Raw genomic sequence first — 27,965 nt, 5'->3', positions numbered from 1 at the left:
CAACGACCGAGTCTGCGCCTCTCAGACGCGTCGCCCGTGAGGCTGATTGATCGTTCTAGTTTTTCCTTCGTCGACAAACTGCAAAGGCAACGGCAAAATACCCACTCTGTGAGGTAAGAGTCCCCGGAACATTTTTCCTGTTTCGCAGATTTAGGGATTACGACCTAGTGGGAGCCAGGGCTGGCGCCTGTTACACGCGACGCTCGGAGTGCGCCCCGCAACTGCAGCAACGCCCTCGGCCTTTGCTGGGAGAGGGGAGGCACACCAAGTCCCAGGCGCCCCATTGGCCCGGTTTGGTGCAAATACAAATATGCTCATTCCCACTGTGGGCTGCTTCGATGGGAGTGGGAAAAAGCAGAGACTAGGGAAGAATCTGGAACACACTTCAAAATAAAAACGGTTGAGAACTGGACCGACCACCGTGGAAAGCGAGAAACGGCCCCGGGGCCGGACGCACGCCGGGCCCCCAGCCCTGTGTCAGCGAAGCGGCTGCACCGCGGCGCACGCCTAGCGCTCAGATGACCGCCTTGCCCTTCGTGGAAGCTGGGCTTCGGAGCGTGTGCCCCAGTCCTGGGAAGGTGACCTAGTCGAGGGAGTCTGGACAGTTCGTCCCACCGCGCGGCAGCGGGCCTGCGCCCCCCACTCGGACCCCGAGGGCTGTGGTGACCCCGTGCCGCGCGCCGGCCGAGACGCAGGCATCTGCGCATCCTTGCGCTCTGGCGCTTCAACTTCCCAAACTTCTGGCGGCTCCTTGTTCTGAGCGCCCATTGGGCGGCACATTTCCCTTCAGTTCATAGCAACTGTTGGAGTCAGGGCTGGGAAGGAGGGGGCATGGAGGGGGCATGGAGCGGGCGCGGGGGGGTGGTTGTCCCCAAAAGCCGCAGGTGAGGACGTGGTCCTCAGGACTTTGGGGGATGATCTCGCAGTTTTTCTTTTTTGAGCCAAAGTTGCCCTTTCCATTCTTACCGGGCAGACTGGGCTGCGCGCACGAAGTTCTTTTTAAAGTGTGTTTTGCAAAGAGAGTCCTGGAGGATGAATAGGCTTTCTAAACCTCAGTTCATTGAAAACACTGTGCGTTGATTTAAACTCCAGCGAAACGTCCGAGTTTGAACTCCTCTCCCGGGAGCTCTGAGCACAGCTCGGTTGGAGCTGCTGGCCAGCCAGGGTTCCCCGGCTCGGGCGAGGGACAGGCCGACGTGGCTTGCCCAGCACTTGCTGGGCGGCGGATTTAGAACCCGGAACACCAGGCCCAGATGTGACGACGCCCCGCAGAGACGCAGGAGCTCCCCTGCCCCTCACCCGCCCCCCCCCCGCCCCCGGCCCGGGCGCCCAGCGTCCTCAGAGGGACGCGCGGGGTGCGGGAGCCTGGAGCCCGGGGGCCCGGTGGCCCGGTGGCGGCGGGGCGCGCTACGTGGGGGAGGGCGGCGGCGGCGTGGGGAGCGCCCGCTCCGCCAGTGGGCGTCTTCTGCAGCCGCCGCCGCCACCTCCTCCACGGGCAGCGGCACTGCGGCGCTTTTCTCCGCTGCTTTCGAGCAGTCGCCGGGGCTCAGCCACCGGAGCGCGCACAAACCACGCCACGCTTGCAGGCGGCGTCTCCGCAGCCCCTCGCCCCGGCCGGGAGCACGCCGATTGCGCGCGCCAGCCGGCAGCCAGGCGCCGCCGCCGGGGACCCGCGCCCGGCCCCAGGTCCTCCCGCGCCCAGAGCGGGACGCGATGTGAAGACTGGGCCGGGCGGGGCGCGGAAGACCGGAGAGGAGGAGCAGACCCGCGCTCGGGCCGACCGGCCGGGGAAGGCAGGTCCTGCGGGGGCGGAGCCCGCCGAGCCCGGCCCGCGGCGCGCCCTCCCGCCGGCGGCCTGCCCCACCGCGGCCCGGGGAGGAGGGCCATGGCCAGCCCCGTGGAGCCGCTCGCTCCCCGCCCCCAGGCCCCCCTGCCGGCGCCCGCGGACGAGCCCGGATCCGGCCCCGGCAAACTCCGCCCGGAGCCCTGGCGCGGCGCTGCCGGCGGGGGGAGCGCGGTGGGCCCGGGTCCGGCCCCCGAGCGGCCTGGCAGAGGCCGGGCCGAGCGCGCCGCGCCCCCGCGCCCGCCCCCCTCCTCCGCAGGCCGCGCCAGCCCCGCGGGGGGCCCGGGCGCCCTGTGTGCGCGCGGCGGCGGCGGCTGGGGCTCGGCCCGCGCTCCCTTCGCGCTCGCCCTCTCCTCCCCTGTCCCCTCCTCCTCTCCATCTTCCTTTTACTTCTGGCCGCCGCCCCCCCCGCCCCCTCCTTCTCTTCTCCCCTCCTCATCTGCCTTTCACCTCCCCGCGCGTCTCCCGGGAAGGGAGGGCGCAGCGGCGGCGGCGGCGGCTCGAGGAGGCGGCGGCGATGCCGGCGGCGACGGCGGAGGAGGACAAGAGGCAGCTCCCTTGAGCGTCCCTGCCAGCAGTAGTCCCCGCGGCGGCGGCGGCGGCGGCGGGCGGCGGCGGCTCTTCCTCTGCTCTGCGCTCCAGGGTTTGCTGCTCCCAGCCCGCGCCGGGCTCCGGCTCCCGCTCGGCCCGGCCGCCCGCCGCGCGGGCTCCCCCGGCTTCCCGGGTGCCGGCGGGGGCTGCCCCGGCCCCAGCCCCGGCGGCGGCGGCCGAGCTCCACGGCGGCCCCGAGGCGCCGGCTTCGCCCTCGCCGCCGCGTCCCCACTGCTCTTCGGCTCCGACATGGAAGATGGACCTTCTAATAACGCGAGCTGCTTCCGAAGGTTGACGGAGTGTTTCCTGAGCCCCAGTAAGTGCCGGGCTCCTCATTCCCCGCGGTCGGGGGCGCGCGGGGTGCTTGTGCCGGAGGCATTTGGCGCCCAGTGGGCTTCACTGTAGGACGGGAGGCTCGAGGCACATTGGTGGCGCGCGGGAGCGTCCGTCAGCGCCGGGACACCGGGGTTTCCCAGGCTCCGCGTGCGTGCGGGGGAAGGGTGACCCTGGAGCGCGGTGAGAACGGGACCCGCTGCCCCCCTCGGGTCCCCCGGTGCTGCTTGAGGCCACACTTGCCCGGCCCATCGCTGCAGTCTCCACTCTGTGACCCCTTACGCCAGGCTCCTCTCCCCTTAGCCTGGGACCGGTGAGGCTGGAAGAAACGCGCTTCCTTCCACTTGGAGGTCCCGCCCGCTGGGTCCCCTGGCCGGGTGAGGGCAGGCCAGGACACCGGAGCTCCGCGCTCCCAAAGGTGAAGGCACTCGCGGTTCCCCGGGTCTGGTGTCGGGGCCCGGGTCGCTCCCCTTCCCGCCCCCGCTGCAGTGACCCTGTTCCAGAGCGTGGACTAGCGGAGTGAAATGGGTGCATCTCCACTAAGCGTCCACTTTCTCTAGATCCCGGGGTTTAGCTGGTGCTTGGGCTGGTAAAGGGACGGACAATGGGGCGTTAGGGTGGAGGAGGAAGGCGCCGCGGGTTCGGACCCCCGGGCCGACTAAGGCCGCCCCGCCTCCCCAGTCCCGGGTGCTGGGCTGAGAGCGTGCTGGAGCAGGGGTGGTAGAAGGCGTGTCGCGGGGGAGGGGGGCAAGGCTGAGCAGAATAGTCAAGGCAGAGGTTTGCTAGAAGGCAGGAGGCGGAAGATGTTAAGTGAAGAGGCGCCCGGTGCGCAGAAGAGGGGATCGCCGTTGTTGTGGATGGAGGGCGAGCAAGGTGAGGACGGGAGACCCGGGGCTGGGGGTGGGGGGTGGCGAAGGTCGCACCCGCGGGGCACCGGGCGACTCCGGCACCAGCCGGGTTGGGCAGGGTTCTTCCCGGCCCTAAGCGCGGAGCCCGGGCGCCACCGTCCACCGCGTGCGCACCCGAGCCTTTGTCTGCTGCTCGCTAGGGAACCGCGTTTCCGCGGCGCCTTCTCCCGGCAGACTCTCCAGGGTCGCGTTTTGGCTTCCTGCTCCCATCTGCCGCTCACTCCCCAGCCCTGGCCAGTCTTCGCCTCTGGGCACTTGGGGTCCAGCCCAACCTCGCTGCTGGCACTTGTCTGGGCACACTACCCGCCTGAGCGCCGCTGGGGTGCAGCCCCTGGGCCTGCGAGCGTGTCCTGCGCGGGCCCTACAGCCCCCAGCGATCCCGCCTCCTGGGCGCGGGGATCCACCCGGGCCGCATGGCCCAGCGGCCTCTCGCAGCGCGCACCCTGGCTGCCCAGCGGCTGTTTCTGCCCCAACTTGACCATGGACCTGATAGGACTGCTAGGCGTGGTCCCTGGACGCCCCTCCCCACTCCTCCATCCTGTAGTCTCCCCTAGTCAGACGCAGCTCCCAGTCATCTACTTCCTCAACCCCCCCCCCCCCCCCCCCCCCGCGTGGGTGTTGGTTGATTTTTAGATGCTGCATTTGGGGAGGGATGTGGTCTGGGCAAGAGGAGTCGCGCCCTGCTGCCCTTAGATGTGGACATTTTTACTTACTGAAATGGACACGGATGTGCCACGAATTGAAGGTGGGGTGAGAGCATGGAGCTCCCAAGGAGTTTTGAAGTGTGTTGGTTAAGCCTTGGGCCTAGAACTGGGGTTCCTGTCTGTTCCCTTCCACGTGCATTTGTGTGTTCTAAATAAACATCTGCATTTCACATTTGGCTGTTGGGGTGTGGGGGGGAATGGAAGAGTACCATGCCTTGCCCGTGAGGAGCACTATTTTGGGGAGAGGGCAGTGGCAAGGAGACGGGTGTGGGCATTTGGGCGGAACAGGGTTTCCTAAAATGATGAAGGTTCTGTTTGTATTTGCTGTTAGTGGGGTTTGTTAGTTTGGGTGGGGGTACCTTGCCAGGGGTGTTGTGGGACAGGATAAAGATTAACCGTCCAGGTTGAATGAGGCTGAACTACGAGGTTCCCAGCAGGCTTTCCCTTTGGAAGGACAGAGGACCTAGAGAAGAAAGCCATCAGAAGGGACCCACTCTGCAGAAGGTTCTGGCTGGGATAAGCCCAGTGATAATCACACTCAAGAATTGTTGGTTTTTGTCTTTGTGTGTGTTTTCTTCCCTTGAACTAAGTCAGCAAGGAGTAGCCTGGGGTTTGAATAGGAACAAAAGGCTACAAGGTCTTCTTTGGGATTTTGCTAAGGTGCTAAGTATGAAAGTACTCTTAAGCACAATTTGTTATTAGGCAAAGGTGGGGAAGAGGCTGAATGGACGCACAAAGAACAGTAGCCAGTTTCTGCTCTGACACTTTTGGGGTCTTTGTTTCTGTCTTGCTGCATGATAAGCTTCATCTGTCTGAATTGGTCAAGTACCAGAATCTTGGCAGACTTTTTTTATTTTATTTTTTTAAAGATTTTATTTGTTGGACAGAGAAAGACACAGCGAGAGAGGAAACACAAGCAGGGGGAGTGGGAGAGGGAGAAGTAGGCTTCCTGCTGAGCAAGGAGCCCTATGAGGGGCTCGATCCCAGGACCCTGGGACCATGAGCTGAAGGCAGACGCTTAACGACTGAGCCACCCAGGCGCCCCTTGGCAGACTTTTTGATATTTGTCAGTAAAAATGAGTTCTGGGTTCTGTAAGAATGGAAAAATGCCCAAATGTATACAGATGTGTCTTAATTGTTGCATGTTTATTCTCTTTTTTACTTTTCCGTTTGGTCTCTTCTGGGTCTAACAATCAAGTTGTCACATAAAGGCTGCTGTGTCCAATTCCTGTTTCTGGGAATGCTGGTTTTATTTTATTTTTTTATTTTTTTTATTTTTTTAAGATTTTATTTATTTATTTGAGAGAGAGAATGAGAGACAGAGAGCACGAAAGGGAAGAGGGTCAGAGGGAGAAGCAGACCCCCAGCTGAGCAGGGAGCCCGATGTGGGACTCGATCCCGGGACTCCAGGATCATGGCCTGAGCCGAAGGCAGTTGCTTAACCAACTGAGCCACCCAGGTGCCCCTATTTTTATCATCACAAAAAGCAAATCATGGGTTGGAAGTTGGATATCCTGGTTCCATTCTTGTCCATTTTGGTTTTGCATTTTGGTTCACACTGATTCACTGGTTTGCTCAGTAATGCACGGAGCAAACACTTATTAAAACTACTGCCAGTTGCCAGGTGTTGCCCTGGCCTGGCCATGGTCCAAGAGGAGTTCACCAACCAGTAGGAGAGATCCTCCTGGAAGCAGGTTTAGCATTGATGCCCAGGGCTCATAGGTGGGCGGTCGTGCTCCCTCCCTGTCCGGTCATGCCTGACTCCCCCTCATCTGCCATCCACCTTTTAAATGTTGGCCTCTGACCTTGTCCTCGGGCTCATCACTGCTTCAAAAGTTGCTGACTGGACTAGAAAGCCATCTCTGCACTTGGAGATCCCAGATCCTCCCAGAGAGAATGGAGAAGTCCACTTTGCATCAGTGTGTGTGCGCGTGCATGTGTGTGTGTGTGTGTGTGTGTGTACATGCATGTAGAGGAAAGTCAAGAAGTCACGCTGTGATAGACCAGTATAAGCCACAGTTTTCTGGAAAAAACAACTCACCTTGTCTGCACTTGGTGTTGTGGAAAGTGCAGGAGAGGTATCTCAGCGGAGAAGAGACCTTGAGCATACTGCCTTGAGGACATTCAGAAGTCAGAAAAGTCTCTCCCTTCCTCTCCCTCACCAGTGTTCCGTCTCTACAGCTGCCTACTCTGAATGGTGCAGAGCTGTAGAAAAAGGAAAGCGCTGGTTGGTCAGGACGGAGGGGACAGAGGGAGCAAGGAAAAGGACATGGCAAAGATTTGTGAATGTCATCCACAGACGCTGCTTCAGACTACAGTGTATTGTGTCTTTTTCAAATGTTCACAACAGAAAATGTGTATGTTTCCAGAAATGGTAGTTTCGAAATATGCTCCGCATCAATCCCTAACCACTCTTGCTTGGTTTCTTGAGACTGAAGATACTATGTGGTCAGCACTTGAACACACTGAGATAAATAGGATTCCTTTTAAGAGAAAATGTGTGTAACACATGGAAGCTACACTACACTTCACATGTAGCTTCTTTTTACCGCGTTGGTGAGACAGAGGTTGCTGAGGGTGTGGGGCCAGAAGCACAGCAACAGAAATGGAGGTCAAGTCAATTCACAGCCAACCAACAGGTAATCACTGAGTCCCTAGTCAGTGCAAATTGTTTGAGGTAGATGAAAATAATGATGACTGTTCCTTCCAAGGACCTGAAATACGGATCTGGATACCTGCCAAGATACCCAGTAAAGCAGAGTTGTGAATTTTCCCTGCCTGGCCAGGTGCAGGTCCTGGTAGACCAGGTGTCTGTGGAGACGTCTGTGTCTGTTTGTGGCTGGAGTAGCCAGAAGGGCTGAAATCCAGAGGCCACGCTGTTTAAACTGGCTGGAACTGCTAAGGGGTGTTAATTTAAATTTCACAAAACTCCTCTTTCAGTTTCAAAAAACCTACATGAACAAAGATAATCCCTAAAAATCTGAATCAGAGGTAGTGGAAACAGGACAGTGTCTTCTCTCACGTCAATCTGATGTCTTACCCTCGGATAATTTTGCACATAAAACTTCTTCTGTCCCTTGGGAAAAGAAATGCATTGCAATAAGATAAGTAAGCCATGGGGATATAATGTACAACATGGTGTCTGTGCCTAATAGTACTGTGTTGCATATTTGAAACTTGCTAAGAATGTGGATCTTAAAAGTCCTTCCTCATCACAGGGAAAAAAGTGCACGGCAGTAGATAATTAAGTAAATGTTAGGATTTTGTTTACCATAAAGCAGGTTAAACCTGGTGTGATGAACATCTCATCAATATATTGTTAATTTTTGTTTGTTTAAAAACAGCTCTGGCAGTCTGAGAAGGAAAGAAAAAATAATTTTCATGAAAAAGGAATATTTCTCCCTTAAAAGGAAAGCTCTTAGTTGTAATTCAAAACATTTTAATTTCCTTTTAAAATGTAAATCAAGCTCCTCCAGCTGATCTAAATTGGTCTAAGGGAAAACTCCACAGTGATAGAGTAGCTCAAGATCTTACAAAGGAAACAGAAGATGCCTAGCACTCTGATTTTATTTGTAGCATTTACCACTTTCTGGAATTCTCTTGCTCATTTACTGGCCTGCTTCTTTATTGCCTGTCTTCCCTGTGCAGAAAGCAAGCTTGGTGAGAGCCTGAGGGAGGGAGCTTGTCTTTTTTGGTTATATCCCTGAGACTGTAACGGTGGCTGACCTATGTATCGAAGGTGCTCTGATACTTGTTTTGGAAATTCAAAGGTGAAAAGAAACAAAAGACAACAACGTGGTGCTTGTGGAAAGGGAACGTAGGAATTGAAGGCCACTCATTGAAAACTGACTTGGCCTCAGCCTCTGTGTGCCAGGGTCCAACCGTGTGGGAGACAGGGTCCAACCGTGGGGGAGACAGGGTCCAACCGTGGGGGAGACAGGGTCCAACCGTGGGGGAGACAGGGTCCAGCTGTGGGGGACACAGGGTCCAACAGGGGGAGACAGGGTCCAACCGTGGGAGAGACAGGGTCCACGCCCCTAGAGCCCACAGCTAGCAGGTGAGGCAGTTTGCGGACACAGTCCCTCGCAGAGGCAGTACGGGGTGCTCTAGGGACAGGAGACTGAACACCAGCTGATTGGCAGGCCCTGAAAGGATCTCACAGAGGAGCCAGTAGGAGTCTTGAGGTGGAGGGGTTCTTCCTGTCCAAGCGTGGGGGAGTGAAGCCTCGGGGAGGCCCTGCTGGCCTGCTGAAGGCAGAGCCAGAGGCTGCTGCGCGGTGAGGCGTGGGGAGGGGGTGGTGAGGAGAGAGGCTTCTCTTGGGCTAACACTCAGGATCTCCTGGTTACTCGTTAGTGTGAACCCCTCTGAAGGACTACACACAGAGAGCTAAGGTAGAAAGGCTAGAAGACCACCGCCTTCCGAGGGGGTGCAGGGCTGCTGTGTGGCCAGGGGCAGCGTAATCTGCCAGGTGAGGACGCGTGGGAGGCTGAACCCAGATGGGGAGCATGCACTGAGAAGTAGGGGAGACAAAAGCCATAGGGAGCAGGTGGTATTAATAGGACTGGGTGACTGGATAAGGCAGGGGTCCGATGGCTCCTTAGTTTCGGGCCTGGAAGGTGTGTGTGTGTTTGTGTGTGTGTGTGTGTGTAGGGCTGGTGGAGGTCGTAGTGGTTCCTTGTCCAGAGAAAAGGATAAAAGACCAGGAAATATTGGAATTGGCACCTCTTTGGTCAGCACTGTTGTTGGTATGGGGATTTCTGATTGTATGGTGCCTGCATTCTGTGGTGTAGACGTGAACCAGTCAAGCATACCAAGGGAAAAAAAACCCATCAAGGCCACAAGAGCTATACCTGGAGGTAAACTCGAGAGTTGACGGGGACAGCTCCTTTAGTTTGGGTGGTCTGTGAGGGTTTCTCTGTGTAGGGGAAGTTTGCCTGGGGTCTGAATGGCCCATGTGGCCCAGGCAGAGGGAGTCTCAGGTTGGGGGACAGAATGAGGGCACCTGTTGCCAGAACCGGGGTACAGACCGGAGCGGTGGTGTGGAGTGAAGCCCACAGAGCAAACGGGCCAGGTTGGGGCTTCGTAAGTTGGGGGAAAATTGCGTGTGACTGCGTGAGCAAGGGGAAGCTACTGGAAGGTTTTAAACTAGTGGGGACTATGTGCTTTGTGGTCCAAGAACCTCCTTCTGGCTGCAGTTCGGTGAGTGAATGCAGGGGCTGTCGTGGAGACGGAGTGTATGGCGGCCACTGTAGTAGGGAGGACAAGGGACGGGTGACCGGCATGGCAATGAACTGTGGCTTCATTCAGGAGGAGGTTGGAGGCCGAGAGTGCAACACGTGCGGGTGGATTGGGTGTGTGGGTAAGGGAAGGGGGAGGGGGCAAGAGTGGTGCCTGGGCTTTCGGCGGAGCAGTTGCGCACCTGCCCGACCGTGTGAAGGGGAAGCCTGAGGAGGGGCCCACCGGGAGTGGGCAGGGATCCGGTGTTGTGTTTGGCAGCTACCGCCCAGCTCAGTGGAGGTGTTCAGAAGGCAGCTGGCTGAGTCAAGTCCGGCAGTCGGAGGGTGCGTAGAGCAAGGCTGCCGGGCCAGGACTCATCGCCGCCCTCACAGTCTCGGGCTTGGGCCGCCAGCGCGCGTGTGCCCAGGACCCCCGTGCGCCGCGGGCCCCGGCGCAGCCTCGTGGAGCCGCGAGCACACAGCTGTGCGCTGCCGGGGCTCCCCCCGCACGGGGTGTGGAAGGACGGGGTGGCCCTCTGGGCAGCCGCGGAGGGAGTGGGGTGGGAGATGAGGCTTGTTAACTCCGCGGTGGCAGCAGGAGCCGCGGCTCTGGATGGAAGCCTGCCGTGACGCGCGGGAGCAGGGGAGACAGAAGACGGGGTGACAGGAGCGGAAGAACCATGGAGAACCCAGAGGAGGAGTGAGCGAGAGAGGAGGCGAAATGGAACAGAACGTGCCCTGGAATCGGGAGGGGGCACCGCAGCGCCGAAGGAGCCAGACGCCCCGGAGATCAAGTAAGTTGCAGAGCCGGGGTCCGTCAGGGCCCCCCGTCCGGGGATTCTGAGTGCGGTGGCGGAGATGCAGACCCGTTTTCCGAGGGGCCGAGGGTCAGCGGAGAGCAGCGCCCGGGGCCGGCCGGGCGGGAAAGGGGAGACAGCGCCCCAGGGCCTCCCGCCGCAGGCCGGTGGGAGCTGCCTTCTCCCCACGTGGGATGGACCTGAGAATGTTACTTGCTGAGGAGGATGAAGACAGGAGAAAGAACAGAGCAAGCCTTCGAGAAGATGGAGCGAGGAAGCCGGGGACGCTGGAAGGGGGCCCTCTCTGCAGGGAGAGCTTGGCAGGCCCGTGTGGCGCTGGGGGGCTTCGGGCGCGGGGGGGGGCGCCGTGGGAAGGTGGGAAACGGACGCGAGAGCCCCCCGCCCGCGCAGGCAGCCGCAGCCCGCAGTGAGCAGGGTCGGGGTGCAGGGCCAGGCCGCAGGGGGCCCCGCGCCGCGCAGGGGGGTCAGTGACCGGGCGGCCCGGCCAGTGACGGGAGTGACCGGGAGCTGTTCGGAGGGCAAGTCCTGGGAGGCCAGCTCGCGTGCGGAGGAGAGCATGGCCGGCGTGAGTGCGCGCTCGGCATCGGCAAGCACCCTGAAGCGGGGACACTCTGAAGCTCTCGGCGCGGATCCTGATGAACGTTGCCGGCGGGAGCGGGGTGAAACTGGAGCCGCATCTTGAATGGCTAGTGCTTCACGCGGAAGAGAAGCGGGAGGTACCGGCGGTGTGAGGGTGTGAGCGGCGGAGGAAAGACTGGAGTCTTCCTGTGCAGGTCACTCCGTGTGCCTCCTGGGGAGGGGCGGGAGGGCCAAGCACCGTGCCGTTGGGTCAGGTGACAGGCACCTGTTCGTCCGGCATCTGGGTTCCAGTTGCTGCCCTGCCCGCTGGCAACAACTATGTCCACAGACCTCCTCCTTCGAGGAGCTGCTGCCGCGGGGCGGGGGTGGGTCCAGACAAGATCAAGGGCAATTATGACACCTTTGAGCAGTGACGGTTGAAGAGGGGTGCAAAGGGGGAGAACACTCTTTAATGACATCGGTGTCCTGGGACGAAGCTCTCGGCGCAGGGATGCCCCCCGTCTGCCGCCTCATCTCCCCTCCACTTCCTCCAGTGCCAAACTGCGCCTGGTTGGAGAACTTCCGCCCCCCGTCAGCCGGTCCCCTCCGTTGGGGTCCTTTCCTTCCAGTTGCCATCCGCTGGCCTCTGGGAATTCCCTCCTTTTCCCTGGGCTTGCTCACCGTCCCCTCCTCGCGGCCCCGCGGTGCCTGGGGCTGGTACTGTCTCCCTTCCTTCCCGTGGGCAGGACGCATGTTTCATTCATTTTCTTAACCTCAGTGCCTAGCACATTGCCAAGCAATTAGACAGTAAGTCTAATGAATAAGTAAGCGAAGGTGTTTAGGTGGGAGAGAGAATATCATCAAAATGGTCCTTTAAGAATATTAGCCTTCCCAAAAGGAAGGCAATAATGAAATAAGTAACGTGGTGCTTGAGTTTTAGCATAACTTGAAACATCATTTGATTCATTTTTTTTTCACATGTAATCCAAAAACACTGTTTGACACCAGTGACCAGGGCTTCTGAGTTACCCAGAACGCAGTATGTCTGGGCGCACAGCTACAGGGGTGTGGAGCTCAGCGTGGGGCAAGCACCACCAGCTGAAGGGAAGGAGGGAGAGATGTGTTTAGAGCATTTGGGGTGCCTCTTTTATTTCCTGAGGCAGTGATAAAAAGCTTTTTACTTTGACAAAAACATTTTCTACCGTCGCAAAGAGAAAGCGTTGCTTATGAAGGTATTGAAACAGTGCTGTGTGTCCACATCGTGAATTATTTATAAAAATGCGAATATATTTTGGACTTTCAAAAGTTGGTAAGTACTGTGTAAGAAGCACTTTTGCATGAAGAGCAGGTCACTGCTGGAAAAAAGCATCATGAGTGTGTGGAATTCAAATTGAAACTATTCGTACATGATATAATTATGTTTCTGCATTATAGTTTTAGCAGCTCCCAAAATAAACATTTAAAATGATATCCACAAGGCTTGATTACTATGGCTTCCTAGATTTGGTAATTATGTATTTTATCACTACTGTCAGGATTATATCTATTTTCAGATTTTCTTTTTGTCCCAAGACCAGCAGTTTACTCTTCAAACATTCTTGTCTCATCAGTCATCATGCCTTTTTAGGATAATACTCTTTGTGTCTCATGATTAAACATATCCAATTATTTTAAGGCAGATTAAGGAAAGACTTCATTATAAAACCTCAGCAATTAAAACAGTGTGGTCCTGGCATGTGAATAGATAAACCAATGCAACAGAATAGAAAAGTCTTAAAACAGACCCAGACACATAAAGGAATTTAGAATATTTTAAAAGTGTCGTCTTTTCTAGGGGTAAAAATAGACTATTGAATAAAATGATTTGGGGACAACTAGGAAGTCATGTAGACAAAAACAAGATTAGATCATACCTCTTACTGCACCTCCAGAAGAGATTCCAAATGGATCATATGTTTGAATAGTTTTTTTTTTTTTTTAAAGGAAACATAAAAAGAAAAGTGAGGTGATTCCTTCCTAGCCTTGGAATGGGGGGAGACCCCTTCAGTGTGACTCAAAATCCAGAATCCAGAAATAGTCAAAGAAAAGACTGATGCGTGAATCTACAGTAACAGACTTTTTATGACCCTCAGTACCATAAGTTAAGTCCTACCAGATTCCTGGAAAGCTGCTGTGCGGGAGCCCCTAGTCTTTCTGCCCGTGGCCATTCAGCTTCCGCCAGCGCCTCTGCGCTCCAGCCGTAAGATTTCTTGTAGTTCTCGACCATCCTCCCTAGAAGGAAGCACTGGCTGCTCCTAACACAGCTAGGGCTCACCGTCCTGGTACAAACAGAGCTCCTGAAAACGGTTAAGTCAAAGAACCTAATAAAAAATAGTCAAAGGAAATGAACAGATAGTTCCTAGAAAAATAAGTGAATGGCTATGTAAAAAAAAAAAAAAAAAAGAGGGGGGGAAAGATTCTCAACCTCATTCATGATAAAATAAACACAATTTAAAATAACACCAAGGTAGCATTTTCACCTGTCAAATTTGCAAAGATTAACAAACTTGCTACACCACTGACAAGTCTGTGAGGAGAAAGGTATTCCCGTACATTCCTGCTGGGAGTATCAATTGGTCCAACCTCTGAAGCAGGCAATTGGGCAGTATTGATCAGTATTAAAAATGCATGTACCCAATGAAGCAATCATTCTCCTTCTGGGAGTTTATCATTCAGATACACTCACACATAGGCAAAGTGACTTAGCGAGGTATTAAAATATTACAGCATCCTTTGAAAGAGAGCATTGAAAACCATGTAAAGGTCGAGCCACAGGGGTCTGGCTAAATAAAATTTGCAGCAGTGATCCAAAGGCACGAAGGATCTTCCAGGTACCTTGCTGTGTGAAGAAAGGAAAATGTAAAGCAGTATGCACACATTCTTGTGTTAGAAAGGACAATATACGTGTATACTTGTATTTGTTTGTACTGGCATGTGGAAACCGGGCAGGAACTCGGAAAAGCATTGACCAGTCCTGCTCTGTGGCATATGGGTGGGGACGGGGAGCAAGAGTTGTAAGAGACTCCGATACATCCTTTTTATACGTGTTGAGTTTTGAATAACATAATTTACCTATCCGAAAATTAAATGTCCAAACAACAATTTACTGAAATGCCATTTAACTATTTGTCGCCTGCTCTGTGGTTGAGGAGATCTTTCCTTGTTGTTGTGTTTTTTATCATCTTCCTCTTGAGATCATAGTTTGATTTTTCAGACCCGAGGTAGCCTCCCACTCACTTCTACACAAGATCCCAAAATGTCAAACCATGAATATTTAAAAAAAAAAAAAAAATCACATGCATCCGTACCTCTCATGCTTATCTTATCAGTTCCTTTTCAGCGTCACTGATTTGAAAGGGGTGGGGAAGAAAACTCTTCTATTTTAATGTAACTTCTGACTCTGAAACAGTCTATGGTTCACATTTAAGATGTGAAGTATTGTTTAAACCGTTGGAGAGCTGCCCAGCCAGCTTCAGCTGGTAGAAATCACTACATTTTGGCAAGAAACGGAGTGTCTTCCCTGTGAAAACGTGGGCTTTACATTCTAGCATTCCTCAGCTGAGTGGAAACGGAGCCTCAAGTGGTCTTGTCAGCACCATCTGTAGGGGCCACAGCAGCTTATTATAATTTACTCCAGTGTTGCAGTGATGTGACTTTTCATTTAGGGCAGGGACAGTGGGAACTTATGCATTCATTCATCCCTGGGCAGACATTCCCAGGGCTGGTGTGGGAGCTGCTCTGGGCAGACCAGACAGAAGACGGTCCTTGACCTTGGAGACCTCTCCTCTGGCTGGGCCTTTGTGGAAGCACTGAATTCCTCAGATCCTCATATTTGATCTCTTCCCTGATTTTATTTTGGGTTTAAAGTTAATACTCACTGTTTCTCTAAGTCTCCAAGTGGGTTTCTTCCTTCCTCCCTGGTTTGGGTATCAGCCCTGCCTATTTTCCTGTGTTCTGCTTTATACCCCTGACATTTTCTTTGTCTTATCACTTAATATTATTTCCTCCTAGTCCAGCCATTGGTTTTATTTTAGCTGCTACTTCCTTCCTAGTTACTGGATTTTGTGAAAACCCTTTCCTAACCTCAAATGTCAGCCTTCCACCCTAACAAACTTCTTTGACCCTAGAATCGTGCTTCTGGGGTCTTCACCTGTCACACGCCCTAGGCCTTGGGGATGTACCAGTTGTCGGCTTGCACTTATTTGGGCCTCTTTCTTGAAGGCACTATTTTTCCATAGTAGCCTGGGGTGTTCAAGGAAAGCCCCAGGACTCTTGCTGGCCCCTGCCCCCCATGGGGATGGGGGAGGGGAGTGGAGGGTGAGCCCCGCAGATGCCTTCAGGGCCTGGTCAGGATGCTGGAGAAGTCTTTATGTTAAAGGTGCTCCTGATGAATGTTAGTGCTGCAGTTCAATTAAGTGCTTCGTAACTGTTCTGTTTCTGTGAGGAAATCTGTCATTTTTTTTCTGAGTGACTTTTTGATTCTTTTTGTTTTGTGTTGGAACATTATCAAAGGTATCCTTGCCAAATCTTGGAGAGTCGGAAGTGCTATGACTCCTTGTACCCGGGGTGCAGTCTGCTGGGAAGTACCTCGTACTGCCAACACAGTGAGGGATTCAGTCCTGGGGTTTAGGATGACCCAAACTGTTTACAGATGCCATTACTAGGTGGATATATGTCTCCGGGAAGAGCTATGTGTGTGGAAAGAGGTGCCAGGAGTTGACTCTTGTTCATTTTGTTCTTTATTGACACAGTGTTGGCTCTTCGCAATCTTCCCTCGTGCCTTGGGACTGGCAGCTTGGCGGTAAGAAACAGCAGGTGGTCTGATGGGTTGAGAAATGGGTCTGTGTCTCCTAGGGACGCAGACCAACATGGTGCTCGGTGAGTAAGACAGGCCTGCGTTGGAGTGTTGATTTCCCAGTTGCAGGACTGGTGAGGATGACTCGAGATAGGGTACGTCGAGCGTCGACGAGAGAGCCTTGAACAAAGTGCCAGAGCACGTTCACTGTCTTCAGTGCCTTTGACTCTGAGTGAGCCCCGGGAGACGGTCTTCCGTGGAAGGGCAGCATGGCGGTCCGCGCGAGGACCTCTACAGGTGGCAGGGAGATAGAGGATGAGGTCGCCAGAAGCATCCATTTGGCTGGCAGAGGTGTTTCTTTAGAGTTGCAGGAAGTACAGTCCCTGGAAACACTGATACCAGGAAATGGCTGGAGTCTTAGAGCAATTCCACTTTCTTGGCAGGGAATTAAAGGACAATGTGTTGAAAACAAAAAGGAAGAATTTTTGGAAAGAGAAAGAACTTAAAAAAAAAAAGTGATTGTCATTAGAATTGTTCCATTTAGGGGAATTTTGGAGTGGCTGTTACAGGCATTTTCCCCATTTATGCATCCTCGGCACCTCCAACAGATGTGACCTCTCTTCTCTTGTGTCTCCGAATTGTTCACATTCACTCGTCCTGACTAAAGGGGAATGTTTCTCGTGGGCCTCCGTGCTGCTTGGAGTGGGGTGGGAAAGCCTGGTGGCCCTGGAAGGACTCAGGTGAGCTGTGTGACTCCTCAGGATGCAATGCACGCCTCTGGGCCGTTGTCCAGAGGACACTGTAGCTCAGATTTTGTTTGTATGTTTAGCTTTCTTCTTTGCAACTAGTTATTAATTTACTGTAGAATTCTGTAGATTGTTGGTCTGTATTCTTTTTTTTTTAAAGATTTTATTTATTTATTCATGAGAGACAGAGAGAGAGAGAGAGGCAGAGGGAGAAGCAGGCTCCCTGCCGAGCAGGGAGCCCGATGCGGGACTCGATCCCAGGACCCTGGGATCATGACCTGAGCCGAAGGCAGACGCTTAACCATCTGAGCCACCCAGGCGCCCCTGTTGGTCTGTATTCTTAACTAACTACATGAGTGGTCTTAGTCCTATATATGTATTCCATTTTTCTTCTGTAATTTAATTCAGTCTAACTTGAGGAAAGGTCAGAATGTGCCCATTAGCAATTACCTCCTTGAGGGTGAATTTTGAGTCTACATCTTACTTTATTTTATTAGTTTTTTAAAGATTTTTTATTTTTAAGTAATCTCTACGCCCAGCGTGGGGCCCAAACTCACAACCCCCAGATCAAGAGTCACATGCTCTACTGACTGAGCCAGCCAGGCGCCCCCGTGAGTCTCCATTTTAAACGCCTTTAAAAAACATTCTACATCTGGTTTGCATTTATCTGAAACAAAACTATTAGTGAGTTATGTTATTTTAATTTAAAGCTTAACAATAATTTGAGGAATTACACTTTTATCTCTTATGATATTTTGGAATTCTTTAATACTACATAGTGGACATGTTTTTTTTAAGATTTTATTTGTTTTGAGAGAGGGGGGCACATGCACACAAGCGGCGGGGGAGACGCAGGGGGAGAAGCAGGCTCCCCGCGGAGCAGGGAGAGCCCCACTGCGGGGCTGGATCCCAGGACCCTGGGATCATTACCTGAGCTGAAGGCAGACGCTTAACTGACTGAGCCACTCAGCCATCCCGGACATGTACGTGTTTTAAAAACATTATTGAATTGGCTTCTGCTTTTCAGTAGGTAATAATTCATAAACCTGAAAAGAAATTCCAGACTGGCATTCAACGGTGCCTCCATGGTGAGTGCTCCTTCCTTCTGTTCTGGGCACCTTGATGATGGTGAGTGTGTCCTGAGACTCCAGTGCTTCTGTCTGTCCTTGACATGGGAAGCGTGAGGTTTGCTATCTGTGTATCTGAGGTGAACAGGAATCCCTCACAGACTGTGCTACACACTGAGTGAGGGGTTCCAAGAAGCTGTGGTGCCCTGGAAACATGGATTTTGGAGTTAAGTTTGGGCTCAGATGTCAACTCTGCCTAGTTTCAGAAAACACCAGCTTCCCTCTCTGTAAAATGGGTGCTTGGTAGATGTTCATTTCCCTTCAATAATTTTCCTCCAAAGGAGAAACAGCAGATCTCTTTTAGGTCATAATGCTTTGGGATATCCTTGAATTGCAAAAATTTTACACTGTAATATTTTGATTTTGAGTCTGTAGTAAGGATGAGAAGCTCAGCTTAGATTTTTACTATAATAAGACAGGGGCGCCTGGGTGGCTCAGTCGTTAAGCGTCTGCCTTCGGCTCAGGTCATGGTCCCAGGGTCCTGGGATCGAGCCCCGCGTCGGGCTCCCTACTCAGCGGGGAGTCTGCTTCTCCCTCTCCCTCTGCCTGCCATGTGCTCTCTCTCTGTCAAATAAATAAAAATTTTTTAAAAAGGCAAAAGAAAATATAAAGCAGTTTTCAGAAATCCTTAAAATACTGTTTTTGATATTTAAAGGAAACTGATTCCATTACAGGGTCTGCAGTGAGCATGCTTGTGGCCCGGGGCTGGCTGCAGCCCAGCCTTCCAGGTCTTGCTCCCGGGCTCCAGGTCTCACTTCCGGGCTCCAGGTCCAGCTCCCGGGCTCCAGGTCCGGCTCCCAGGCTCCTGGCCCCGCTCCTGGGCTCCTGGGCTCCTGGCCCCGTTCCTGGTGCTGCGGCGGAACTGCTCCCTAGACTGTGCCCATCTGGCCCGTTTTCCGAAGACTTCAGCAGGCTCCTATATTGGGTTTTGACCTGCTGCTTAGCTTGCTGGGTGATTTTTGCCTTCCTTCACTCTCCTAACTTATAAAGGGAGTGTCCTCGAGTGGAAGCATCTGTGAAAGTTGTAGGCGTGTTTCGTAGTTGTTTGGGGCTGAAGTCAGTGAACTTTGCAAGCTCTCAGTTGATGACTCCTGTGGGTTTCGCCACATTTGAGTGTGGTTGCGTGTCAGTGAAATCACTCGAAGGTCAAACCTCTGGCTCCAGTGCTTCTCTTCATTACTCAGTTTCCCTGAGGAGAGACTTGGGAGAATTCCAGCTTCCTAGTTTGGTGTCCCCTGAAAGCAGAGCTTGAGAGGTGATTCCGGTAGGAGGGAGTGGGGCAGTGAAGTGAGGGTCACAGGAAAGGAGTTAAACTCAACCGAAGGGAGAGGGTGAGATACTCACATTGAGATGTGGGCAGAAAGGGCTTGATCCTGGGAGGGACTCCCTCGCAGACCCTGGCTGGGGGAGGGGGGCAGTAGCTTCTACCCCTGGCCTCCTCCCTCACTGGGGAGGGCTGTTTTGAGGAGTGCTAGCCCTGTACTTCCAGACTCTTCTTGCTGGAGGGCCGCACAGGGTCCCCTGAAAGTAGGGAGGCTGGAGGTGTGCGCCTGAATAGCAGGTGGACACCTCAGGTGAGTCTCACCTCCCCAGGAACAAGCCCCCTGCTGGGGCAGCAACCAGAAGCGGCCTGGGAGGATGTGACAGGTACACCAGAGGCCTTTGCTGCCAAGAGAACACTCAGAGTAGACAACATTTATGGTCTTCATTCCATTTCTAGGGTCGGAGCCATTTAACTTTTTAAAAAGTATTATTTTGTTTAAGTTCCAAGGTTTTTCTTCAGATCAATATAATTCCAAACATTTGTGCCGGTCCTACATATATACTGTATCTCAAGGTGAAGTTATGCTTATCCAGAGGTACAGCGTTTCATTATCAAAGAACGGTTTATTTATATTCTCGTATGCTATATGGGAAGGCAGGGATGTGGACATGTTTTGGAAAGGATTTTAGCAAAATATTTGAGAACAGAAAAGGTTTTCTGATGAACACTCAAAGAGAATGTTAATAAACCAGAACATTCTATTCAGAGAGCATGCAAATGATCCACATTTTGATGTTCCCAGTCCTCAACTTTTAAAAGTGATTATTCTAGATAATATTTTAAAACTACGTAGGGAATGTAGCTTTGCTTATAAATTTGGCACAAATGGGGTTTAGTTTAGTAAAACAGTATCTTTATTATTACATTTCTCTGAATCAGAAGATTATATACAATAACTGATTAAATTACTAATCAGTGCTGTTAATTATTCACCAATATGGTGAAAGCATAAGCCTCATGATAAAGCGACTACTTTAAAATAAATACTGTCGTATTCTATGAAAATGTCTGTCTTAGAACAGGGCACACTTTCTCTGGAGAGGCCCACATGGTGCCTAGTTCATACCCTGGGCTGTGGAGTACTTGTAGTCGCTCATCTCTGACCTTAGAGCAGGAGGACACAGCACCTATGTGAATGAGCTTTGCTGTTGTATTTCAGGAAATTTTATTTCTAAAAACTGGCATTGGCTCAAGCTTGCTGGCCCCTCCTTGTGTTAGAAGAATATTATTATTCTTGATGAACACAAATTTCTCCTTTTGGGTCTTTCTAAAGGCACTGTATTTCAATAGAAAGAGTATCTGGTCACCGAGGTCATGTTCATAGTTTGGGAACAGGGGCACCCACCTCAAACCAGTGTGACTTGCTGGATCTTTGCTGTTGTGGCCCATTTTGTATGGGGCAGGGCATTCTGCTTCCAGTAATTCCACTTCGGTGGGAAGTTGTAAGGGCAACATTTTCATGAAAAAGGAATTTTGGGGCTTTCCACCTAGAATTTGTATCAGTGATTTCCATTTTGTTGTATCTTGTAGTCCCTAAGTCACTACAAAGAATGAGGCAGAAATCAGGAGACACACATATAAATATGCACTCATCTCTGAGAACCAGAGGATGTATGTGGACTTTCTTTTGGCAGAAAGCTTTAAATTTTGTATGTATGTTGAGCTGGCTCAGAGATATGTTATGGCTGTATCCTTTTTTGTGGATAAGTAGGTTAATGTGCACAGAGGTTGATGTGTAGTGCTCAGAGTGGCCAATTTCTCAAGAAATCCCTGTGTCACATGCATACTTGTGTCTTTCCTTTCTTCCTGAAGTATTGATTAGTGATCCTAGTGAAGACTTGGATAATGCAGCCTTACTTAGTACTTAGATATGTTAGGAAGACTTTAACAGTGTTCGTGTACCGAGTGTGTCGTGTGCTGTATGTGTGATGTATGATCACATATTGTCTTGTTACAGTGCATCATCATACAGTGATGCGGTGGAGTAATGAATGAGTAGTGTGGTTACATTCAAGGAGAAGCCTGATGGGAAACCACGGGGGCCTCTCTTCATGTGTGTGATGGCCAGGGATAACCTCAGCAGGCAGGGTGACTGGGAAGGCCCTCTGCTCAGGGGCGATAATGGGGAGACTCCAGGTTTATGGAATTTCTCGAAATGAGAATTCCTTACCAGTTCTCTTCAAACTGGTGTGCCCACTTTCAAAAGTGCATTGGGTAAAGATTACTTTAGAGAAATCAACTTACATGTCTTCAGCGTTCGTATCAACTCTTGTAAGCCGGAATTTGCCTGAGAACGTCTGCCTGCCTGACAACAGGTCTGCTAGTTCTGCTTATCTGCTTTCCCTTTCATGCATGATCCTCTCCCATTTCCAGAAGAAGAAAGGCTTCCCTCTTTCCTACCCAGAATCTCACCATGGTTTGTTGTAAATGTGGGGCACTAAACCAGGACACCATCTGAGAAGGTTCTTCTCTGGGGGAGAATCCAGGCAGAGCAAAGCAAGGAGAGCTTCTGTGGATGAGGCAGACTGTATTTCACCAGGTTCACAAACTGCAGAGCCACTGTGTATCCATCCACCCACCCACCCATCCATCCATCCATCCATGCACCCATCTATGCACCCATCCATCCACCCATCTGTCTTTCTGTCCATCCTTCCATCCGTCCATCCGTCCATCCATCCATCCATCCATCCATCCATCCACCCACCCATCCATCTATCCACCCATCTATCCATCCACCCGTCCATCCATCCATCGACCCATCCAACCATCTGTTCACCACTTTGCAGAGCACTCTCCTTGGATAGATCTGTGGTGGTTTATGCTTATTATTTAGAATTCTGTGTTCATGCAGTTGTCTGCCCCAGTAGAACAGACTTCACCCCAGTGAAAGCTTTGGGGGGGCTCTCGTCGTTGATGCAGTGGTGGAGCATGGCTGGCGGCGTCTAAGGCCCCAAGAGCCTGTGGTCGGGCAGGCAAGGCCACCTATGCACATATAACCTACTAGACCCGAGTGTACCCAGTGGCTGAACCAGTCTGGGAATTATGGGATGGGCTCCTTGAGGACGAGTCAGAGGAGGGAAAGACTGGTCAGCCAGTGTAGCTGCTTGGTGGAGAGTGGGTTGTGGGTAGGAAGGTGTGTTCTGGTACAGGAACAGTAGGTGTGGGGACCTGAACCCGGGCACAGGGTGTCATGGTTTGCTGCCTTCCCAGGGTCAAAGCGGCATGTTGTGTTCCCCACACGGGGCAGAGGAAGCACACACATGTGTTTATGATGGCTTCCCTGACAGGTGACAAAGGAAACCCAGTTCACAGGAGGGCATGCCCCTGAAATGGGGGGGGGGGGGTGACTCCAGGAGACAGGTGCTGCTGGGCTGCTGTGCAGGGGGCACAGTGAGCTGGACAGTTCCATGGATAGCTGCACTTGACATCCGTTTTCTAAATTGTTTTATATTCATGATCTCATTTCGTTCTTAAGACAGCCCAAAGAAGACAAATCATAAGCAAAGTAAGGCCCAGAACCTAAGACCTTGGTCCCACTGAGGTGCAGTCCTGGGGAGATGTGGGCTGAGGGAGAGAGCGGACACTACCCTTATGCATTATCACCTGTGGTGGACTCCCTTTGCCTTCTGATCTGGCCTTGCTGGGGCCAGAGTGCTTTCCAGATTACTCAAGTGTAACTTTTAAAACACTCACTTCTAATGATTTTAGTTATTTTACACAGAAACATTTCAAAAATGTGTGGTGCCTTTCTTATATTTTTCCTGTCTTTGAGCATGGATTATTGTTCTTTTATAGTATAGAAATGCCTTTTAAAGAACTCTTGAGGCTTATAGTTCTATTTACTGCTATAGTTAATACTTAATTGGATCATAATTAAGACAACTATGCAGTTTGGCTTATCTTCCAACTTTTAAGAGGTTTTTTTTTTTCTTTTTTTTCTCTGTGGGTACATGAGCATCAGTCACCCTGTGCCTGGTGCCCACATGCTGCTCACAAAAGCTTGCCTCTCCTCTGTCCCCTAAGCAGCTTGTTGGCACCCATCTCCTCGGGTCAGGTAAAGCAGATGACCACGTTTGTGGGTAAGCTATGAGCCCTGCACGTGCAAACTGTAGGCATGCCTCTGGACGAAGTACAGCCCTGCTTGTTGACGCCCCTTCTGACCGTGTGGAAGGTGGTAACTGGAGTGGTGACCTTGGATGGGTGATAGTCATTTTGTGTGTATGCATTCTCAGTATTTTCTGGTAGGGTGCAGGGCAAAGTAACAGCCAATATAAAGTTACTGTACTTACTGGGTGAATTATATTATTCTCTGGCAAACTTATAGACTACTTTTAATCAGTATTTTTTTTTAAGATTTTATTTATTTGACAGAGAGAGAAGGAGAGAGAGAGCACAAGCAGGGGGAGTTGCAGGCAGAGGGAGAGGGAGAAGTAGGCTTCCCTCTGAGCAGAGAGCTTCATGCAGGGCTTGATCCCAGGACCCAAGATCATGACTTGAGTGGAAGGCAGACTCTTAACTGAGCCACCCAGGCGCCCCAATCAGTAATTTTTATAAACAAATGTATAAACTATTATTTACACAAGCTCTGTGTGATCTAAATCTGTATCTTAGGCAAAACCCTTGCATAGTTTATCAAAACTTTATTGTGCGCGCCTGCCTTCCTTCCAGACGTGAGAATATGATGTAGCTTCAGTTCTTCTGAACAAGAAGGTTTAGAAGGCAGGCAGTGGAGATGAGCCACAGCAGTTACTAGCAGTTAAGAGGAAGGTGCAGATGATTACATGAAAGTTCTCCTTAATTTTTACTGGTGTTTTTGTGTTCTTTACATTTTCCTTGATTTCAAGTAATGAACTGCTCTTCTTACCATTTTGGAGTTACAGGAGTAAGTTTATCTAAATTTGGCAATCCATGGGGCGCCTGGGTGGCTCAGTCGTTAAGCGTCTGCCTTCGGCTCAGGTCATGATCCCAGGGTCCTGGGATCGAGCCCCGCATCGGGCTCCCTGCTCCACAGAGAGCCTGCTTCTCCCTCTCCCCCTCCCCCTGCTTGTGTTCCCTCTCTCGCTGTGTCTCTCTCTGTCAAATAAATAAAATCCAAATAAATAAATTTGGCAATCCAATTAGTTGATAAATAACATGAAAGTTTTACTTTTAAACCTTGTCAGGGAGGAAAAAACTTCCCTCTGCCCTTCAAGGTTTTTCTAGATGGTCTGAGAATCAAATTGACATGAGACAGATTAACGGGAGAAAATGAAAAGTTAATAACATGTATACCTCCTGTCTGCATTGGGAGAGACCCAGGAAGACTGAATTACTTCCCCAAATGGCCAAAGCTGTCACCTAAAATACCTCTTCCAGGTAAAGACCAGAGATGTTGGGGTGGGGAGTCAATACTGAAGGTGACCAGGAAAAGCACAGTAAACAAGGGTGTGATTGTTATACAGATTTAAGTCATTGCCTTCTAGGATTTAAAGTCATCCTCCTCTTCCTGGTGCTGAGAGAGACCCCCTTACAAATGGAGATTTCCCTTATACATGTAAATATCTCTTACAATAGGGTAACTTTTCCTTGGTTTTCAGAACTTTTCTTGTGCTGCAGTTTCTTAAAAATAACCAGTTTAGAATGATCAGTAAGCCGAAGAGGCTCATCTTGGGGTAGATTTACTCTCCTACCACTTTTATAGACCAAGAATAATATAGATGTACTTGTATGATTATATATTTACTGAGTAAGTAATGTATTATGATTGGTGATTTGAAAACGGTGTAAAACTTTAATATTACATGTATAATAATACAGAAACAGAAAAGCATACAAGTTTTAAAGGATTAAAAAACTCTGGTAAATAAAAGCCATCAGAATTTTTGTGATTTGAAAATCTCTTGGCAATTTAAAAACATTTGCAAGATCTAAAAATTTCACATTAAGTCTGCATTTCTTGTGTCCTAATGGAAAAAAGGGACAAGCGTGCATTTTAAAGGCGTGCATTTGATTCATCTGATGCTGCGCAGATTTTTCTTTATGTTTCCCTGTTTCTTGTCTTCATTAACCACAGTTGAGAACTATCATAGGTGCCGCTTCCTATAAAAATAAAATTAGTCCCTGAGTTTTCAGTTGTACAAACGAAGGTCCTGAATGAAAAGTCATATAGCAGCAAGTCTGTGCTATAATGGTGTCAGAGCTTCGTGAAAGATCATAAGGCTTGGAATCAAATGACCTGACTTGGAATGTTGAGTAGTCTCCTCCTCCATCTACGGGCTGTGGATGCCAGGCAAGGCCCTGCGTTTCCGAATGTTTTCCCTACTCTGTAAAATGGGATTCTTACTATCCTTAGGCTTCCTTCTCTCTTTCCCTCCCTCCCTCCCTCCCTCCCACCCTCCCTATTTTGCCAGGATAAAGATGAAATAATGAATGTGAAAGTGCTTTGTAAACTGTAAAATTCAGCACAAATGTGATGCACTATTAAGGCATTGTTATAAAATCTGGGGGACACAGAACATAAAAGTTAATAATTCTCATTGTTATATAATGTTTGAGTGGCAATTGTGTGTTCTGGGTACTCAGAGACTCTGGTTCTCCCTTAGCATAGTACTTAATTTGCCATTGTTGTTCACATATTCTATTTTAGATTGCTAGGTAGGCAACTAAATACATACCTTATTATACAGTGTGGGTGTTGTGTGGGTGAATTAACCTTGGGATGACGAACTTAACTTTTACCAATTTTGACTAGTATATATTTAAATGATCAAGTTTTAAGATTTTGTAGTATATGCTTTAAAATTTTTTTATTTTATTTTTGCATTTATCTTATAGTTATGTTAACAACAGAAAATACAGTGCAAGTGTTCTCTCACAAGCACTGATGCAGATTAGCTGATCGGAGCACAGGAATAAGGCTTGTGAGCATTCTTTCAGAATGCAGTGCAACATTGACAATAATTGGTATAAGGAAATTATTTTTCTTTTAAAGCTAGATTTTCTTTGATACAAAAATGACTTGAGCCTTTCCTTCCTTCCTTCCTCCCCTCTTTCCTTCCTCCCTCCCTCCCTCCCTTCCTTCCTTCCTTCCTTCCTCTTTGTTAAAATCCCTTTACATTTAGCTTTTGTTTGCATTTTGTTTTGACTCCTAAGTAATCAGAATTGTAATGTGGTTGTAAGTGAAAGGGAAGGGCGGATGTGCTGCATTATTAAAATTGTTTCCAGACAGAAAAGGTTAAAATAGTTTTTTGGGGGACTGCAAAAAGTAGGAGGCTTTACACTGAGGCATTTCACATAAGACACAATCTTGGTCTGATTAGATACCCATTTTGAGTTGGACCCTTTCAGCCAGCATAAGAAAATTCTGACCCATTTTTAGAAGAGATATTACTGACAGTAAGCACTGGACAGAAGAAATGAGGAGATGCAGACTAGAATAAAAACCTTATGGGAAAATAGGATTATGGAGAATAATTGCTAAAAAGCATTTTCTTACTTCAAGAGGTAGAAACAAGGCACATTTTTAGAAATTATCTTTTGGCTGTAGGGAAATTCGAGCCAGATTTTGCCTTCTGCTTTGGCACCCTGCCTTTGTTGTAAATATCATTCCCAGGAGAATTCAGTGATAACTCACTAAAGGCTTTAGCACAAATCTGGGAGGATCTCCTGCCCGGGCCAGGGAAGTGCATGCTCAGGATAAGAAGAAATTTGTAGTATTGGTCCAAAGCCTTTTACCTACCATCAAAAATGATGCCTTTGTCTTTCTGATGCTCTGATGCCGCCTGATTCATAGGTATGCCAAAAAGTATTAAATGAGTATCGACTGGATTCTCATGGCAGACATGGGTAATTCTGACATCTGTGTGTATGTTTCCCGCCATCCCCCATAAAGCTCAATTTGGGGAGAAAGGGCAGTTTGCCCTCAGTCATTCAAAGTCAGGTACGGTCTGTGGCCATCTCAGCTAGGCAGGCCTGAGTGGGCAGCGACCGAGGACATCAAAGCTTGGAGGCCTGGGCTGGAGGCAGGTGGCTGTGCTTTGAAAGGCTCTTTTTTGCTTAGGCCATGTCCCTCTTCTTTGCCCCCCTTACGTGGCACAGTGCATTAAGGTGGTTCAATGACGGGGACCACACCTGTGGCCCCACCTGTGGCCCGGCACCTCCTGTCTGCTGGAAATCAATTGCATAACTTCGTTTTGCCCCACTTAACCTCATCCAGAAAATAGAATGAATAGTACCTCGTTCAGAGGATTAAATTAGTTAAATAATAGGTGTGTAGGACAATGTACTGAATACTTAATCACTGTTACTTTTTTTTATTGAGGACTTCCACATTAATCATCTTAGGTGTGGTCATAGCCATCTTGCTAAAGGTAGCCTGTTGTTTTATATAAAATTGGTTTTATGGGGCGCCTGGGTGGCTCAGCCAGTTAAGTGTCTGCCCTCAGCTCAGGTCATGATCCCAGGGTCCTGGGATCGAGCCCCGCATCGGGGTCCTTGCTCAGCGGGGAGCCTGCTTCTCCCTCTCCCTCTGCCCCTTCCCCTGCTTGTGCACGCTCTCTCTATCAAATAAATAAATAAATAATCTTTTTAAAAAATTGGTTTTGAGGTGTCAGGTGACCTGGAGATGGTCACTCAGCCCCCTGGAGGTTCGGACTCGCTGCCATGCTCTCTCCATAGACTGCCTTGTCTTCCGAGGTGAGGGAGCCTGGGGGGGCTGGCTTGGGAGGCAGGAAGTTTGTACAGTAGGTAGAATGATGCCTGATGAAAGTAAGCAAACCCAGCGTCAGGAGGAGGCTCATTTCTGTACCTCCAGTTAATTTTTCACAAATGTGTTCATGTGGTGCATAAACAGTCTGTCCAGTTTTTGCAAAATTATTCCCTGTGTAGCAAATTTCCCAGCTTGAATAGTGAGTATTGCATTTACTGTGGGCAGTAGACAGGGAAAAGACAGCTGCTGTTCCCGGGATTCACTTAGAGCCTCG

The 27,965-nt window shown here is 50.5% G+C and overlaps 1 protein-coding gene across 4 annotated transcripts in view; it reads left to right on the top strand.

Moving 5' to 3' along the window:
- The first annotated feature begins 2,569 nt into the window (after positions 1-2,569).
- The window catches only part of LOC118001954 (cAMP and cAMP-inhibited cGMP 3',5'-cyclic phosphodiesterase 10A), a 292,816-nt gene continuing 267,420 nt past the window's right edge, over positions 2,570-27,965 (top strand). For 2 of the 4 annotated variants that reach the window (XM_034992150.1, XM_034992151.1), the window contains exon 1: positions 2,601-2,750. In XM_034992150.1, the coding sequence (XP_034848041.1) occupies positions 2,684-2,750 (67 nt within the window). In that variant the 5' untranslated portion in view covers positions 2,601-2,683. Of the gene's footprint in view, positions 2,751-27,965 lie in introns of all 4 variants that reach the window. The other 2 variants (XM_034992152.1, XM_034992148.1) reach the window with 2 other exon arrangements.

This window comes from Mirounga leonina, unplaced genomic scaffold, assembly GCF_011800145.1.
Source record: "Mirounga leonina isolate KUSES-001 unplaced genomic scaffold, KU_Mleo_1.0 Mir_55, whole genome shotgun sequence".
Classification (NCBI taxonomy): Eukaryota; Metazoa; Chordata; class Mammalia; order Carnivora; family Phocidae; genus Mirounga; species Mirounga leonina.
This window is presented reverse-complemented; position numbering and strand designations above follow the sequence as displayed.